This window comes from Platichthys flesus, chromosome 12 (assembly GCF_949316205.1).
Source record: "Platichthys flesus chromosome 12, fPlaFle2.1, whole genome shotgun sequence".
In the NCBI taxonomy this organism is placed as follows: domain Eukaryota; kingdom Metazoa; phylum Chordata; class Actinopteri; order Pleuronectiformes; family Pleuronectidae; genus Platichthys; species Platichthys flesus.
The window spans coordinates 4,405,458-4,420,199 of NC_084956.1; the positions used below are offsets into that span (position 1 = coordinate 4,405,458).

Here is a 14,742-nt window from a genome sequence, read left to right on the forward strand (position 1 = left end):
ATTCAGTTTCACTTAAATTACACTGACTTATAGCACTTTGTAGTTTGGCTTTCTTGAAGAAATAGTACTTTCTTGATTCTTGTTGTTCTGGGTTTGTACCCTCATGGTTGAAAGCACTTACTGTGAGTCACTTTGGATAAAAGCATCAGCTAAATGAAAGGTAATGTAAGAATGTGTCGCTCTTCGCTCAACAAGTGAGGTTTCAGGACTTACAAGGGGTCGTCCATGCCTTTTATCTTTTCACCACTAGATCTCTGTCCCGCCCTGTACACACGTGTTCCTCAGGCTCCCTGCACCACTTTCAACTGGTCAAGCTGCTGCTCAGATCATCGCCACTTCAAGAAAACATGATCATAGAACTGCTCGCCCTTTGCACACATCAACTGTGGGACATGTTCTGTCAAGTGGGTCGGACATCTTCTGGAGCTGAAGCAGCAGCAGGAGATTGTCCTGGTCCGACTCGTTCACAGCAACAGGAACATGTGGGAACATTCAGAAGAGGGGCGGTGCCAGAACACATCACCATGATAGCCATGGTAATGTTAAGTTATGTTAAGTTACAGGTTCACTGTGAAGTTTCCAAGTTGAGGTCTTCGTCTTCTACGTGTACGGCTCCTCTTCTTCACCTTGAGATGTTTGTGTTCTTCCATTGTCACGTTTTAGAAACCTCATCAACACGTCCGCTCGCTCTCTGTGAATCCTCTGGTCATTCACCTGCTCTATTCTCACATGGACTCACTCAGAAACTTTATTAGGAGGCTGCAGGAAAAGTTCCAGAAAATGTCCAGAACAACTTGACTCAGACTTCAGGTCTGAAAACAGAGACTGATGTTTGGTCAAAGTCCTTTATTTTCACACATTAACTCAGTTTAATTTACAGTTATGTTCTATTGTTTATCTAGGTTGATGCTCTGCAGTCTGTCAGAGATCAGCTGTTCTTCTCTGGCTTCAGCTCTGAGGTCAAACTCCTCTCATCTGAAAGAGCTGGATCAAACTCATGGAGCTGATTTAAACATAATCATTATAATAATATTATGAATAATGGGTTTTAGTCTAAATAGGTCTGTAGTTCCAATTCCGTATACATGCTTATTATGAGGGAATTATTTTGACCCAGACTAGAATGTGAAAATGAAATATGAACAGTATGAACGGGTCAATGAGCACATTGTACCAATAAACTAACCCAGTGATCTAATATAAAACAGAGCGGGACAGGCTGATGAAAGCATTGGTCATAATGTTATGATCAGTGTTGAAGTTGTGGAGTCATGTTTAAACGATAGACGTGTGTGTGTTTGTGTGTGTGTCTCTCTCTATCTCTCACATTAACAAACAAGGGAATAACTTTGCATGTAGGCCTTATATTTAGGGAGGAGATATCATTGCTTTTCTCTGATTGGATTCATTTTTATTACATTCACTCACAAACACACACGCACACGCACGCGCACAAACTGACACAGAGTGTTGGCCAATCAGAGCAGGGTAGGAAACGGACTCACGAGAAGCTTCTTTTTACTTTCGGTTTAATCTCGGTCCGTCTGAAAACTGACTCAGCCGTAGAAATAGAACCGTCTTTAAACTCTGAACTCTAAATAAATGTGCTGTTATATATATTTTAAATGATTCGAATTTAAATCAGGCACAGGCACGAAGAGCTGAGGAACCATCGGTGCCTGGTGATTTTGACGCCGTACGAAGAAGGGCGGTGCCGCTCTAACGGAGGTTCGAACTTCCACAGAAAAGAATTTTGATCAGCGGAAGAAGACTCAGGGAGTGTCCGCCTCACAGCTCGTGTTCTGAGGCATATTTGAAGTTTGAGTCTCTCCGGTTCCGAGTCACAGACATGGATGGGCACTCGAGTTCCGGGCCCGTCACGGTGCTGCTGCTCGCCGCCCTCACGAGCTTCGCGCTGGGCCAAGGTCCGGTGTACGTCGAGGAAGGAAAACCCCTGGTCCTGACTCCTCCGAAGCACGGAACCGCCATCAAGAGCGTCGTGTGGCAGATCAACGGGAACCTGGTGGCGGAGTGGTTGAGTAATAACGTTGTGTTCTACAGGTCGTTTATAGGACGGACCGAACTGGACAAGAGCACCGCACAACTGACCGTCAACAACTCCATGCAAAGCGACGGGGGAGATTATAAGGTGGAGATCAACAACGAGCTGCAGAGTCAAGTGTACACGGTTAAAGTGATCAAGAAGGTGCCCAAGCCCTGGGTTGAGGTGAGGACCACGCCATGCGACCACACATCCACCAAATGTACCCTCACCTGTGAGGGAGACCCCGCCGGGACTCAGCCCCTCACCTACAGCTGGAGGAAGGACTCAGGTGAGTGGGGGCCGGAGCAGCAGAGTAATGACCTCATCATCTCCAATGACACGGAGACGAAGCGTGTAAAACTGATCTCGTGCAGGATGAAGAACCCAGTCAGCAAAGAGGAGAGTGACCCCCTTCATAACCCAATGTACTTGGGGGGCGCGGGATATTTCTCTCCAAATGGGCTGGCTGCAGGTATATCCTTCTCCGTCTTCGCTGTGGCCTTGGTTGGAGTTGGAGTTTGGAAGCGAGAAGCCATCAAGGAAAAGATCTGTGCAGGTTCAGAGACTGAATCTCCAGAGGAGGTCGGGAGTTCTGCTTTAAATGAAAGAGATGGAAGTCCATCTGTTAATCAACCCCTGAATGGAAAGCCAAACTAGAGAGATTTACATTCCTCAACCAAGGCCACAGTCTGTCTCACTATGAAACACAGAGCAGAAGAAAAAAATGCTAGATTTTACCCCAAAATGAATTGAGCTCTTCCTTAAGTCGTGTCCCCGCCCTCCTCTAAACTTCACAGGACTCTGTTCAGTGGTTTCTTCGTTTTTCTGCTAAGGAGCAAGCGCAGGTAAAACCACGACCTCCGTCCAGCTGATGAAGCTCCAGCATCACATCTGGTCTCCGGTGCTTTGAACAACTCATCTATTCATCCCTTAATTCTTCCTGTGGCAGAGGTCTTTTCAGGTTTTTTTTATATAAAATTAGAACCTTAGAGCTGAGGGCAGAAGCAAAGAAATGTTATAATCTGACTATATTGTCTTTTTCTTTTTTAAGTAACCACCTCTGTACAGGCTGTAGCTGTATGTTATTAAAAATATGAGACGGATGTGAAAAATAATTCAGTAACTGCCCGTCTCAATTCATAGTATGACAGTGGTGGAAGAAATAACATTTTTCTTTTAAACCAAAGAAGTAAAAATAGTTTTGAAATATTATTGAACTATTATATGTAAAGTCAGGGAATCAAAATGAACTTGAGCTTCTTTTGACCTTCACTAAACTGATATTGAGATGAAATGTTCTGGAAGTTCTGTATCTGAGAACAAATGACTGAGCCAGTGTCTCCCTGCAGCCTCTGAGTAAAATGTCTAAACAATGTCAGAGAGTGAGAATTCCGCAGGAGGCGAGTTGACGTGTTGATGAGGTGTTTAACACTTGATGGACATAAAACTGGAGAAAAATAAATATCTCAGGATGAAGAAGAGGAGCTGTACCCGTAGAAGACGAAGATGTCAACTTGTAAAGACGAGGAGTTTCCAGAGTTTATCCGGAGTTCCTGTCTGAAATCAGCTTTAAAGTATCATAAGTAAAATTACTTTTAATTTGATTTGAAATGTTTATGTGTTAGGTAGAGTTAGCCTGTGAATTCATATCTTAGCAGACACGTTTCCATGGACACCAATATTCTGACATTAACCAGAATAAGACCATCTGAATAAGGCACTGCATGTAAAGGGCATGTTCTGATGAATAGAACCTGAATGAGATCATACTCAGACAAATAATTTATCAAACTAAGAACTATGGAGTATTCTGACTTCAGCCTCATTATTTTTATGTGCTTATCTCATTATAATTGGAGGTTTCACAGCATTTTGTGTCATCAACATGCGACAGTTACCAACTGATGACAATGTGTGTCCTGGATTGTTAAATTACTAACGTTTCTTTTATTAATTTTTTTATTAATTTTTATCATTCACTTGAAGCAGACTAATTGAATGTATTTTTTTAACCGCAGCTTGTCGTGTGTCCGAATCATTTTTTGATTATTTTTTTCCAACAATATGCACGTACAGGGTCAATGTCAAACATTAAGACGCATGTGTGTGTTTAAATTCAACAATCAACTCATTATCTAACTATCACCATGTCTTATGCACTGACTGCTTCTATGTATCTAGAGTTAATCCCTGTCTGCTGTGAAAAACAACTTCCTCTCTTAACAAAATGGAAATCTGTTATGAAAACCTCCAGTTTGTCTTTGTTATTGATAGTTTCTCACATTTCAAATGTTGGCGCTGTGGAGTTGTGTGCCTTGAAATAAAATGTATTTTGTTGTCACAGTATAAAGTGTGGTGTTTATTTCATTCTTACTCGTGGGATTCGGGGCCCGGGGATGCATGGACGCAGCCTTCCTAGTGGTCGGGGAGTTCGGGCCGTACCAGAAACAGGCAGTGGCGGTTCTGGTCGTGACTCAGGTCAGTGAAGCTCAAAATGTTTTTTATAAAAGAAGAAGAAGAAGAGGAGTCCATGTTGGAGGCGGCAGAGCGACGTGGCTCTAAGGTTCTACTACTGGTTCATATTTCACACTTTCACCGGAGCCATTAAACTTTATATTCAACTTATTTAAATTTATTGAACTTCGGACACTTCTGTGAAGTTAAGCTAGCGCCACAAGTGCGTCCTTCCTGGGTTGATAACACAAAAATAGAGTTACCTTACATAGCCTCTAGCTTTAAAATACCCTAACCCATAATATAATATACAATAGTAATTTATGTGAGCTAATAGTGAATTCCGCCGATAGCAGAAACATTTAAACACGAGTTAATCCCATTTAAGTCTTATTGTAGCACAGCATGTTGGCTAAACACCAGGTCTGCCCCGGACACCTGCCTTGCCAAGCATCTGAGTAACAGCTCAACAATTGATGATATCACGTGACTTTAAAAACCTGTTGATCCAAACTGATGAAAACTTAGAGAAACCAGCCTGAGTGAAGGAGCTGCTCAAAGCCTCTTCATTTAGTTTCAAAGCTTAAGATTTCATCAATAATAATAATAATAATGAATAATACAGAAACTCAGACACGTAGAATTTAAAAGAAAGATTTATGATATTTGCTTAATAACTCAGGGCATAGAAAAGGATCAGATGTGACGGGCAGATAAAGGATGTGAAACATGAACTTAAACCATCAAAATGTCTGTGCTTGAGCAAATGTGCTGGTAGGAACTTGTGAGAGGTGAACAAACAGTTTGAAGGGAAGTTCACATTAAAAGCTTCTATTTAGAGTGGAATATCATTATGTAAATTGGTTATGAAGTGATGACGTTATTTTGGGACTTTCCGAGTTCCTGTTCCGATTTGAGATGGTGTTCATTTGAATTTCATGTCAATCATGACACATGGACGCTTGATCAAACATCAGTGTGATAAGAACTACTTCAACGTCTACTCTGATTTTCCTTTAGTTTGGTCCATGTCCTGTTTGCTAACAAGGAGGAGGTGGAGTTTATACTGCACCCAGCCACCAGGGGACGATCAAGATGATTTGCCTTCACTGTCAGTGAGCCGTCATGTCGTCCATCTCTATTCACAGTGTGTGTGTTACAGTTGTGTTCTGTGTGTTTCAGGTGTAAATGGCGTTTCAGGCCATGCTGATTGTTCTGGTTGGTTCTACACCCGAGCACCACATCGAGCAACAGGACGACGCGGCGGCCGGACACCAGGAGCTGCACCAACAAGTCACCTTCACGGAGGACATGGACTCCATAGTGACCGAGGTGAAGGAGTTAACATTCACAGTCACTCTTACTGAGCCTCGGCCTCTGGATTCCTCGTCTGTGCTCGTTTAAATCTCTGCATCTTGTACAGAAACAAAATTGGTTTGTGTGTCTGTCCCCTGTCGCTCCTCAGTGGTTTCTGGTCAAGCAGCAGGCCTATAAGGTCAGTCTCGCTGGATCGCTGGTCTTCGCCGGGCTTCTGGTGGGAAACATCTTCTTCGGGCCACTTTCTGACAAGATCGGGAGGAGACCGGTCTACTTGACAGGTGAGAGACACCACAGAGCATTGATAGACGAGCACTGTTTGTACTGGGAACAGTGGAAATTATCTCTTAGGAGATTTTGAAAAAATTAACTTTTCTTAAAAACAGGACTTTAGACAATTAATTAACAGATGATTTTAATATTTTTTTCTCATCTGCTACTGGCATTTATGTTATGTTAATGTAATGATATACAATGATTGTGTGTCAGAGTGTTGACTGTCGGGAGACACCACACGTCGCAACTAGAACTGGGAATATCCCACGGGTGTCTTACAATGCAGTTTTTCTTTTTCTTTGTTGTGGAACAGGTATTATCTTTGTTATTTAAAAAGGTTTTCATTACATTGGTTGAATCTGTAGAAACCCTGTTGAGTTATTTTCAGAAGAGTTGTGGTTTATATAGATTTAATTTGTGGCCTGAACAGAAAAAGTGTGTATTTACCTGGAGCTGTAAGGGATCATTGGTTTGTGTCAATCAAATAATTCAGCCTAATCACTTATTCATTCTGCACAACTATGACTGAACCATGTACACTGAAGGTGAAAATAGTTCCTGGCTCATTATATGCAATCTTATGTATGTTGTTATCTTTTATAAATTTTTATCCTTCACTCTAGGCAGAATAATTGAATGTATTTTTTTCTGATTCACGCAGCTTGTCGTGCATCAGAATAATTTTTCTGATAATTTATTTCCCACAATATGCACGTACAGGGTCAATGTGAAACATTAAGAAGCATGTGTGTGATTCAATTCAACAACCAAATCATTATCTAACTATCACCATGTCTTTTGCACTGACTGGTTCTGTGTTTTCAAAGTTAATCCCTGTCTGCTGTGAAAAACAACTTCCTCTCTTAATAAAAATGGAAATCTGTTATGAAAACCTCCATTTTGTCTTTGTTATTGATAGTTTCTCACATTTTAAATGTTTGACGCTGTAGAGCTGGTTCCTTGAAATAAAATGTATTTTGTCACAGTATAAAGTGTAGTGTTTATTTCACTCTTACTCGTGGGATTCAGGAGGGAAACGAACCCGGAAATACACGGAGGTAACCCTCCCACTTTCGGTGGGTAGTGAACTTTAGCTCCTGGTACCGGAGGCCCGGGGATGGACGTGGACGCAGCGTTCCTGGTGGTCGGGGAGTTCGGGCGGTACCAGAAACGGGCGGTGGCGGTTCTGGTCGTGACTCAGGTCAGTGATGCTCAAACTGTTGTTTTTTATAAAAGAAGAAGAAGAAGAGGAGTCCATGTTGGAGGCGGCAGAGCGACGTGGCTCTAAGGTTCTCCTGCTGGTTCATATTCCACAGTTTCACCGGAGCCATTTAACTTTATAGTCAACTTATATTAATGAATTGAACTTCGGACACTTCTGTGAAGTTAAGCTAGCGCCACAAGTGCGTCCTTCCTGGGTTGATAACCCCAGACCTCATTCAAATAACCCACAAGAATATAATATCCTTACTTATCCTCTAGCTTTAAAATAACGCAACCCATAATATAATATACAATAATAATGTTTGTGAGCTAATAGTGAATTCGGCCGATAGCAGAAACATTGGCAGAAAATGTTGGCTAAAACAACAGGTCTGCCCCGGACACCTGCCTTAACGAGCATCTGCGTAACATCTCAACAGTTTGCACATTTATGAAAGGAAGTAACACACATGGGCGTCAAACATAAGCCGAATTCATCCTGAGAGCCTCTTTATTCATATATGTCGTAGATGTGTCGCCCTTCGCTGTTTGTTATCTCCAGTGCGACGTTTAATGTCAGTGTCCACATCGGTAAATGAGGTTCGTCATTGTGCGCAGTGAGGCTAAGCCAATCCCGTTAGCTGGTTAAAAGTCACTAAACTAGTTGACTAAAGTTCCTACAAACACTTTAATAATATTTTCTTCATTCCTATTGTTTGAACTCATCAGCATGTTTTTAACTTCTAAATTATATCCCATGACTTTAAAAACCTGTTGATCCAAACTGATCAAACTTAGAGAAACCAGCCTGAGTGAAGGAGCTGCTCAAAGCCTCTTCAGTTAGTTTCAAAGCTTTAGATTTCATCAATAATAATAAATAATACAGAAACTCAGACACATAGAATTTAAAAGAAAGATACACTAAAGATTAAAAGTCAACATTAAACAAGGTCGGTGCAGATGCTGATATGTTTGAACACCGAGTTTTAATAGAATCTGGATTGTGAAGTATTCTAGTTTTTAGGAGGGTAGAGGATGTGTTTAAAACATGGACGTTGTGATCGACATGTTGAACCTCCAACTGGACGCCTCTTTATAATATTTACTTAATAACTAAGAGCATAGAAAAGGATCAGATGTGACGGGCAGATAAAGGATCTACAACATGAATTTAAACCACAAAAATGTTTGTGCTGGATCAAATGTGCTGTTAGGAGCTTGTGAGAGGTGAACAAACAGTTTGAAGGGAAGTTCACATTAAAAGCTTTTATTAAGAGTGGAATGTAAAATGATGTTAATTGGTTAATAAGTGATGATGTATTTGGGACTTTCCGAGTTCCTGTTCCGATTTGAATTACATGTCAATCATGACACATGGACATTTGAACAAACATAAGTGTGATGAGAACTACTTTAACTGACAGAAACCATCTTTGACAAACATTAATTTAATGTCTACTCAGATTTTCTTTAAGTTTGGTCCATGTCCTGTTTGCTAACATGGAGGAGGTGGAGTTTATACTGCACCTAGCCACCAGGGGACGATCAAGATGATTTGTTTTCACTCTCAGTGAGCCGTCATGTCGTCCATCTCTATTCACAGTGTGTGTGTTACAGTTGTGTTCTGTGTGTTTCAGGTGTACATGGCGTTTCAGTCGATGCTGATTGTTCTGGTTGGTTCTACACCCGAGTTCCACATCGAGCAGCAGAACGACGCCGCAGCCGGACACCAGGAGCTGCACCAACAAGTCACCTTCACGGAGGACATGGACTCCATAGTGACCGAGGTGAAGGAGTTAACATTCACAGTCGCTCTTACTGAGCCTCAGCTTCCGGATTCCTTTGTGTGTGCTCGTTTAGATCTCTGCATCGTGTACAGAAACAAAATTGGTTTGTGTGTCTGTCCCGTGTCGCTCCTCAGTGGTTTCTGGTCAAGCAGCAGGCCTATAAGGTCAGTCTCGCTGGATCGCTGTTCTTCGCCGGCCTTCTGGTGGGAAACATCTTCTTCGGGCCGCTTTCTGACAAGATCGGGAGGAGACCGGTCTACTTGACAGGTGAGAGAAACTAAAGTTATTAAAATAATTCAGCTTAATCACTTTTTCATTCAGTTCTCCTATAAATCCATAATGATCGTCTCTCTCCCTCCCAGGTCTCTTTTTTGAGGTGGTCTTTGGCTACATGACGGCGTTAGCCCCAAACTACGAGGTCTTCGCCTTGTCCCGTCTTCTGGTGGGACTGATGAACGGCGGCATCGGCCTGGTCAGCTTTGTCCTCACTCAGGAGTACGTGGGCAAGTCCTACTGGGCCATGACAGGCAAGACGACACCACGGAACCATCGTCATTAAGCGTTTTCTACCCTTACTTGGTTTAGACCTGCTGTTAAATTATTGGCAGTGAAATTGTTTGTTCATCAGGTGAAGTGCAGGTTTTTGTGGGTGGGATGGATTTGTAGCATAAGACAATAAAGCCGTTTTCAGATATGAGCTTCAGGTAAAATCCGGAGGCGAATTTCTCCTCCAGAAAAAATACTGAGAATCTGCGGAGTCCAGTGAATATCTGAAAGCAGCTTAAATGACCCTGTTCTCACTTCTTTGTTTCTTCAGGGACATTGACCAGTATGACTTTTGCGATTGGAATTGCTCTGTTCGGAGCTTTGGGATACTTCATCCGGCCGTGGAGGAGTCTCGCCACGGCAGCCAACTCGCTCGGCGTCCTGTTCCTCCTTCTGTCTTTGTGAGTGTCAACTTCAGAGACAAGTCTCTGTCTGCAGCCACATCAAACCAAAACAGATACAACAGAGTGGGGGTTGGTTTTTGGAACTCACAGAACAAGGTGTATTTATCATTTACCACGGGTTTCTATTGTCTATTTCTACAAATAACATATCATGACTTCTAAATATAGAGCACATTCCCACTTCCTTCCGTTGTACCCAAATTAAGTTAAAATATCTCAGGTACGAATCTTGTGTTCTTGACGTAATTTTGAGGCAGACCTTGTGCAAACTAACTTTAATTAAAGTTAATGGAAGTTTCTAAGAAGCGTCTGTAACATTTTTCAAAATAAAACTATGTAGGGAAAATTATATTTCCTCTCTTGTCATCTCCAGAACTCTTCCAGAGTCTCCTCGTTGGCTGTTTTGTCAGGGTCAGACAGAGCGAGCTGAAGAGGTGAATGTTTTAATACAGATGATGTTCTTGAGTAGATCTAGTGTCAGTTTATTCTGTTTTATTTCATCTCCAGTTCAACAACGGAGTTAAATGAGGTGTAAAAAAACATGCTTTTTGTTTTTTAAGATTTGACCTCAGTGATAAATCAAAATGACAAATTATGTTTGAGAAAGGAAAAAAATAAAGTTTAATACACAATGTCCATCTGAAACATTTTTTTAGAGGAATTATGGAGCAGTAATCTTCAATTTCGTGGAGTTAAGAATATTTCAAAAAACACGATAACTCTGAAATGTCATGGTTAATAAATGGATACATCATTAAATGCAGTCAGAAGCTGCTCTGGTGTTCACTTGTCTCTGTCTGTAACTGTGCTGTCTTCTGATTGGAGGTGCTGCGCTACATGGCGCTGAGAAACGGGAACTCCGCCAACCACCTGGTGCTGCAGCGGGTCGGCACCGCTAAAGCTGCTAATCATGGCAAGAGGGGCACGGGTGTCCTGCAGCTGGTCCTCCATCCGGTCCTGCGAATGAGGACCATGGTGCTCATGTATGTCTGGTTAGTGTACCACTTGTTGATGGATGCTGGTTCAAATCCTGCTCCTACCACAGATTCAGTCATTTCTGCTTGTTCTGCAGCTACTGTAGTATTACTACAACTACATCTTCAGGTTCTGTTAATTCTCTAAATCTTATGATAAAGACATGAATTTTTCCTGAAGATCAAATTGTAAATATTTGTGTCTACGTATTTTGTGTGAAGGTCATTTTAATACAGACGAATCGATCTGGTGAGTTTTCTATCTAAAAATAACTGTTTGACTTCTTAAAATACAGGAATACATTTATTGCAATTAAGTTAAATTAAAGTGTGTGTTTTGCAGGTATGCGTGCAGTCTGGTGTACTATGGTCTGACTCTTGGGGCCAGTCAAACCTCTGGCAACCGTTACGTTAATGTGGCCATGTACGGTTTGGTGGAGCTGCCCGGATACCCGCTGTGTATATACTTCATCAACAAACACTGGTGAGACACACAAACACACACAAAAACACACGTTTGTGAAGAGTATCAGTTCATTCCTGAGTGGTGTGTTGTGCAGGGCTGGGAGGAGGAAAAGCATGGCCGGTTTCCTGTGTCTGGCCGGCACCGCCTGCCTCTGCACCACGTTCATCCCTGAAAACACAGGTGAGAGTGATGCAGCGGTCGTGGTGGGAAGCAACAGTCTGAATTCTGATGTTTTGATGTTTGACTGTTTTCAGTGATGGTGAAGCTGAAAGGTTTTTTTATCTTGTGTCTGCAGGGACGTTGCTGAGCGTCACGTCGTTGGCACTTCTGGGGAAACTGATGGTCAGCGCTGCGTTCAACATCGCCTACATCTACACGTCGGAGCTCTACCCAACAGTTATCAGGTGAACTGCATGTTGTAGCGAGCGTTAACTCTATAAATAAAGTTTTGTTTTCACTGTTTTATATTGTAATCGTGTGTGTTTCAGGAACGCTGGTTTGGGGGTGTGTTCAATGTCCAGCAGAGTTGGAGGAATTCTAGCACCATTTGTTCCCTCCATGGTAAGGGTGTGTGTGTGTGTGTGTGTGTGTGTGTGAGAGAAACAGATTAAACAAAAAATCTGTGTCTCAATTTCCCCCTGGTGGCTGAGTGTAGTATAGGTAATTCATTTCTCCTCCATAGACCTGACCTGCAGGTAAAATCAGAAAAAGGGTTTGTGTTTCAGACATGAGCAACAAACAAGCTGGTTTCTGTACTATTCAGGTGAGAGGTGGAGCAGCCGGGTGCAGCAGACAGAGAAAGGAAGGGATTATTAACTTCACTGCGGAGGTCACATGATTTTTATATACATCATCCTTGTGTCAGCTCTTATCTCCACAAACTCTCTTGACATCTTCGTCTGTGTCTTCTAAGGGTAGGTTGCACTTTTTCACCAGGAGATATTTGATTTATATATATTTTTTTTTACTTTTCCTTCTGCCGCACATTACAAGCGCCATCAAAAACTCACTCATTATAGACGCACAACTATTTCGAGGGGAAGTAAATGGTGATAAAATTTTAAAACAACAGAAAAAACTGCTTGTGCAGGGTCATCCAGTTGTCCACTTGTATTTATTCATATGTATTTCATGAGCAGACTTGGGACTGTAAATTAGAGATTAGATTTAAAACTATAATTTCACATATTTTCATTGTTGCCTTAGAATTAAAGCTCAACAGTAATTCCTTTTTATGTTTTATTTTAGTTCATGTGATATGAATGTGTAATGATGTTTTTGTGAGGCAAACAAATCTACATTATTGATATTATGTGTGTGTGTGTGTGTGTGTGTTGCAGCGGGCCCTCCACACTTCCATGCCCTTCACGGTGTTCTGTCTCAGCGGCCTCTCTGCAGGCTGCCTCGGCCTCCTGCTTCCTGAGACCCTCAACCGACCACTAGCTGAAACTCTGGAGGAGCTCGACAGCATGACACGCAGCCGAGTGCTGGAGAGCAAGGTGACACAACGCACATCTGTAACACACCTGTGGACTGAGGAAGTTACATAGATCATGACTTAAGCCAGTATAAAGGGCCTAAGGGGAGGGAGTTGAGATTAACATGTGATGTGTCATGTAGGTGTATCGGCTGGTATGACATCATCAGCACAAGGGGCTGTGTAGTAACAATCAGGGGATGGAGCTGTTGTGTTAAGGTCCAATACGACCAATCAGCTGTCAATCATTTCTCAGCACGTTTTTGAGATTTTGAGAAGAATTTATTCATTGTTTACTTCATCTGCTAACATGGAGGAGGTGGGGTTTATCACCAGTAGTAGAGTCAGCTAACGGCTTTGGTGGGCTATCGTGTCGTCCATCGTTTATTTATAATCTGTCATCCACACCTACATATAAAAAAGAATAATTTCTTTTATATAGTTATATCACAATCCATAATCATCAAACTGTCTTCTATCAAATTCGTATGATTAATTGATGCTGAAAACACTGGTTCATTAACATCCATACAGACGGAGTGAATTCACGGGACAGATTGATGATGGCTGATAAATAAAAATATTAGCATCAGTGTCTGTGTGAATCAGTCATTTACTGTAAAGTCAGTCTTCAACAGAAGCAGAGCCGGTCCAAAGGTTGAACTCATGAAAGAAACGCTCAGCTTTGAAAATGTTCATGGATTGAAGGTTAAAATAAATTCCTTGATTTTACTGTGGCTGTTCATCCTGTTCACAAAAAGAGAATGAAAATAGCAGAAAGAAGAAACTCTTTATCTTCGAATGCTGTGGTTTGATGTCCGCTTGGAGCTGAATTTATCTTTATTCACTTGTGTCTTTCATCTCTTTGACTCCAGGCTCTTTTGTACGAGGACAACAAATGGAAATCAAACCACAAATGAAGGTTTCTGTCTTCATCAGAGCTGCAGCTCAGAGCAGCGAGACAGGACTGTCCACGCCTAATTCCTTATGGAACTGTTTGCCTCGAAACCTTTGAACGGCCCCTTCAAGGAACTCGTAGGACATTTCAAACAGGGCGGTGCACCGGACACTCTGAGATTCCCCTTGTTTCTATATCTATAGGCCAGTAGAAACTCTGCCTTGATTCAATATCCTTGAATGACCTTGTGTTGTTGGTGCCTTTATTTGGTGGCAGTTGATCCGACAGGATGGATATGAGACGCTTGTTAAGCTTTAGGAGAAGCTGCTTAAAAAAGAGTGAGTGAAAAATACTGGATTATTAAAAGCAAACAAGACGAAAAACGCATCACACACTCGCTGAGTGTGTGATCACATTCCTCAAAAGACACTTCATTTCCAGTTTAGTGCACATGCGTGCGCCTGTGTGCATGGTGGCGGGGGGGTCATCAGGATTTAATGTTGGGAAGATGCAGTTTTACAGTATCAGAACAGACTGAGGTCAGATTATGCATTTTTAAGTCAGAGTTTTATGAGACTGAAACTATATGTCTTTATGATCTGATGGGTACAGGATGCCTCTCGTCCACTGTTAGCGGGATTGACCATAGCCAAAAAGAGTGATGGACTGCCCCCCCCCCCCCCCCCCCACCACAAAGTGATATAATTTAAGATTTAATGTCTCTGCCTTGTGTGCCTTTCCTTGTGTCATCTTTATTACCGATGAATCTACACTTTGCACCTCAATTGTTTGAAAGAGAAAAATATGATTCCTTGTTTATATTCATGTAATTAAAGAAATAAGAAAACAAATGTTGCACGAGATGTTTTATGGCCAGTCATTGTGTTGCGTGGATA

The 14,742-nt window shown here is 41.9% G+C and overlaps 2 protein-coding genes across 5 annotated transcripts; both read left to right on the forward strand.

Annotated features, from left to right (window-relative positions):
* Window positions 1-1,475: 1,475 nt before the first annotated feature.
* Window positions 1,476-6,989, forward strand: LOC133965848 (T-lymphocyte surface antigen Ly-9-like). Of its 2 annotated transcripts, XM_062400421.1 has the most exons (4): window positions 1,476-4,522; window positions 5,519-5,609; window positions 5,681-5,830; window positions 5,964-6,989. In XM_062400421.1, exon 1 carries the CDS (start codon window positions 1,850-1,852, stop codon window positions 2,699-2,701), a length of 852 nt encoding a protein of 283 aa, XP_062256405.1. In that variant the 5' UTR covers window positions 1,476-1,849; the 3' UTR covers window positions 2,702-4,522; window positions 5,519-5,609; window positions 5,681-5,830; window positions 5,964-6,989. The 2 variants fall into 2 exon arrangements, with proteins under 2 accessions (XP_062256405.1, XP_062256406.1); XM_062400422.1 differs by lacking the exon at window positions 5,519-5,609.
* Window positions 6,990-7,133: 144 nt separating this feature from the next.
* Window positions 7,134-14,697, forward strand: slc22a15 (solute carrier family 22 member 15). 3 transcript variants are annotated; one of them, XR_009923932.1, is made up of 13 exons: window positions 7,134-7,292; window positions 8,932-9,081; window positions 9,216-9,348; window positions 9,444-9,608; window positions 9,899-10,028; window positions 10,405-10,465; window positions 10,857-11,023; window positions 11,349-11,489; window positions 11,566-11,651; window positions 11,767-11,875; window positions 11,960-12,032; window positions 12,235-12,385; window positions 12,812-12,953. XR_009923932.1 is itself a non-coding variant. In XM_062401103.1 (13 exons), exons 1-13 carry the CDS (start codon window positions 7,209-7,211, stop codon window positions 13,866-13,868), a joined length of 1,503 nt encoding a protein of 500 aa, XP_062257087.1. In that variant the 5' UTR covers window positions 7,134-7,208; the 3' UTR covers window positions 13,869-14,697. The 3 variants fall into 3 exon arrangements, 2 of the variants coding, with proteins under 2 accessions (XP_062257087.1, XP_062257089.1); XM_062401103.1 differs by lacking the exon at window positions 12,235-12,385 and adding an exon at window positions 13,824-14,697 and having other exon boundaries at window positions 12,812-12,970; XM_062401105.1 differs by lacking the exon at window positions 12,235-12,385 and adding an exon at window positions 13,824-14,697 and having other exon boundaries at window positions 10,857-11,014; window positions 12,812-12,970.
* Window positions 14,698-14,742: the final 45 nt, after the last annotated feature.

Coding starts and splice junctions, on each gene's coding strand:
- LOC133965848 (XM_062400421.1), top strand. CDS start 1,850: ATGGATGGGCACTCGAGTTCCGGGCCCGTCACGGTGCTGCTGCTCGCC.
- slc22a15 (XM_062401103.1), top strand. CDS start 7,209: ATGGACGTGGACGCAGCGTTCCTGGTGGTCGGGGAGTTCGGGCGGTAC. Junction 11,024..11,348: donor ATGGTGCTCATGTATGTCTG/GTTAGTGTACCA, acceptor TGTGTTTTGCAG/GTATGCGTGCAGTCTGGTGT. Junction 12,971..13,823: donor GCCGAGTGCTGGAGAGCAAG/GTGACACAACGC, acceptor CTTTGACTCCAG/GCTCTTTTGTACGAGGACAA.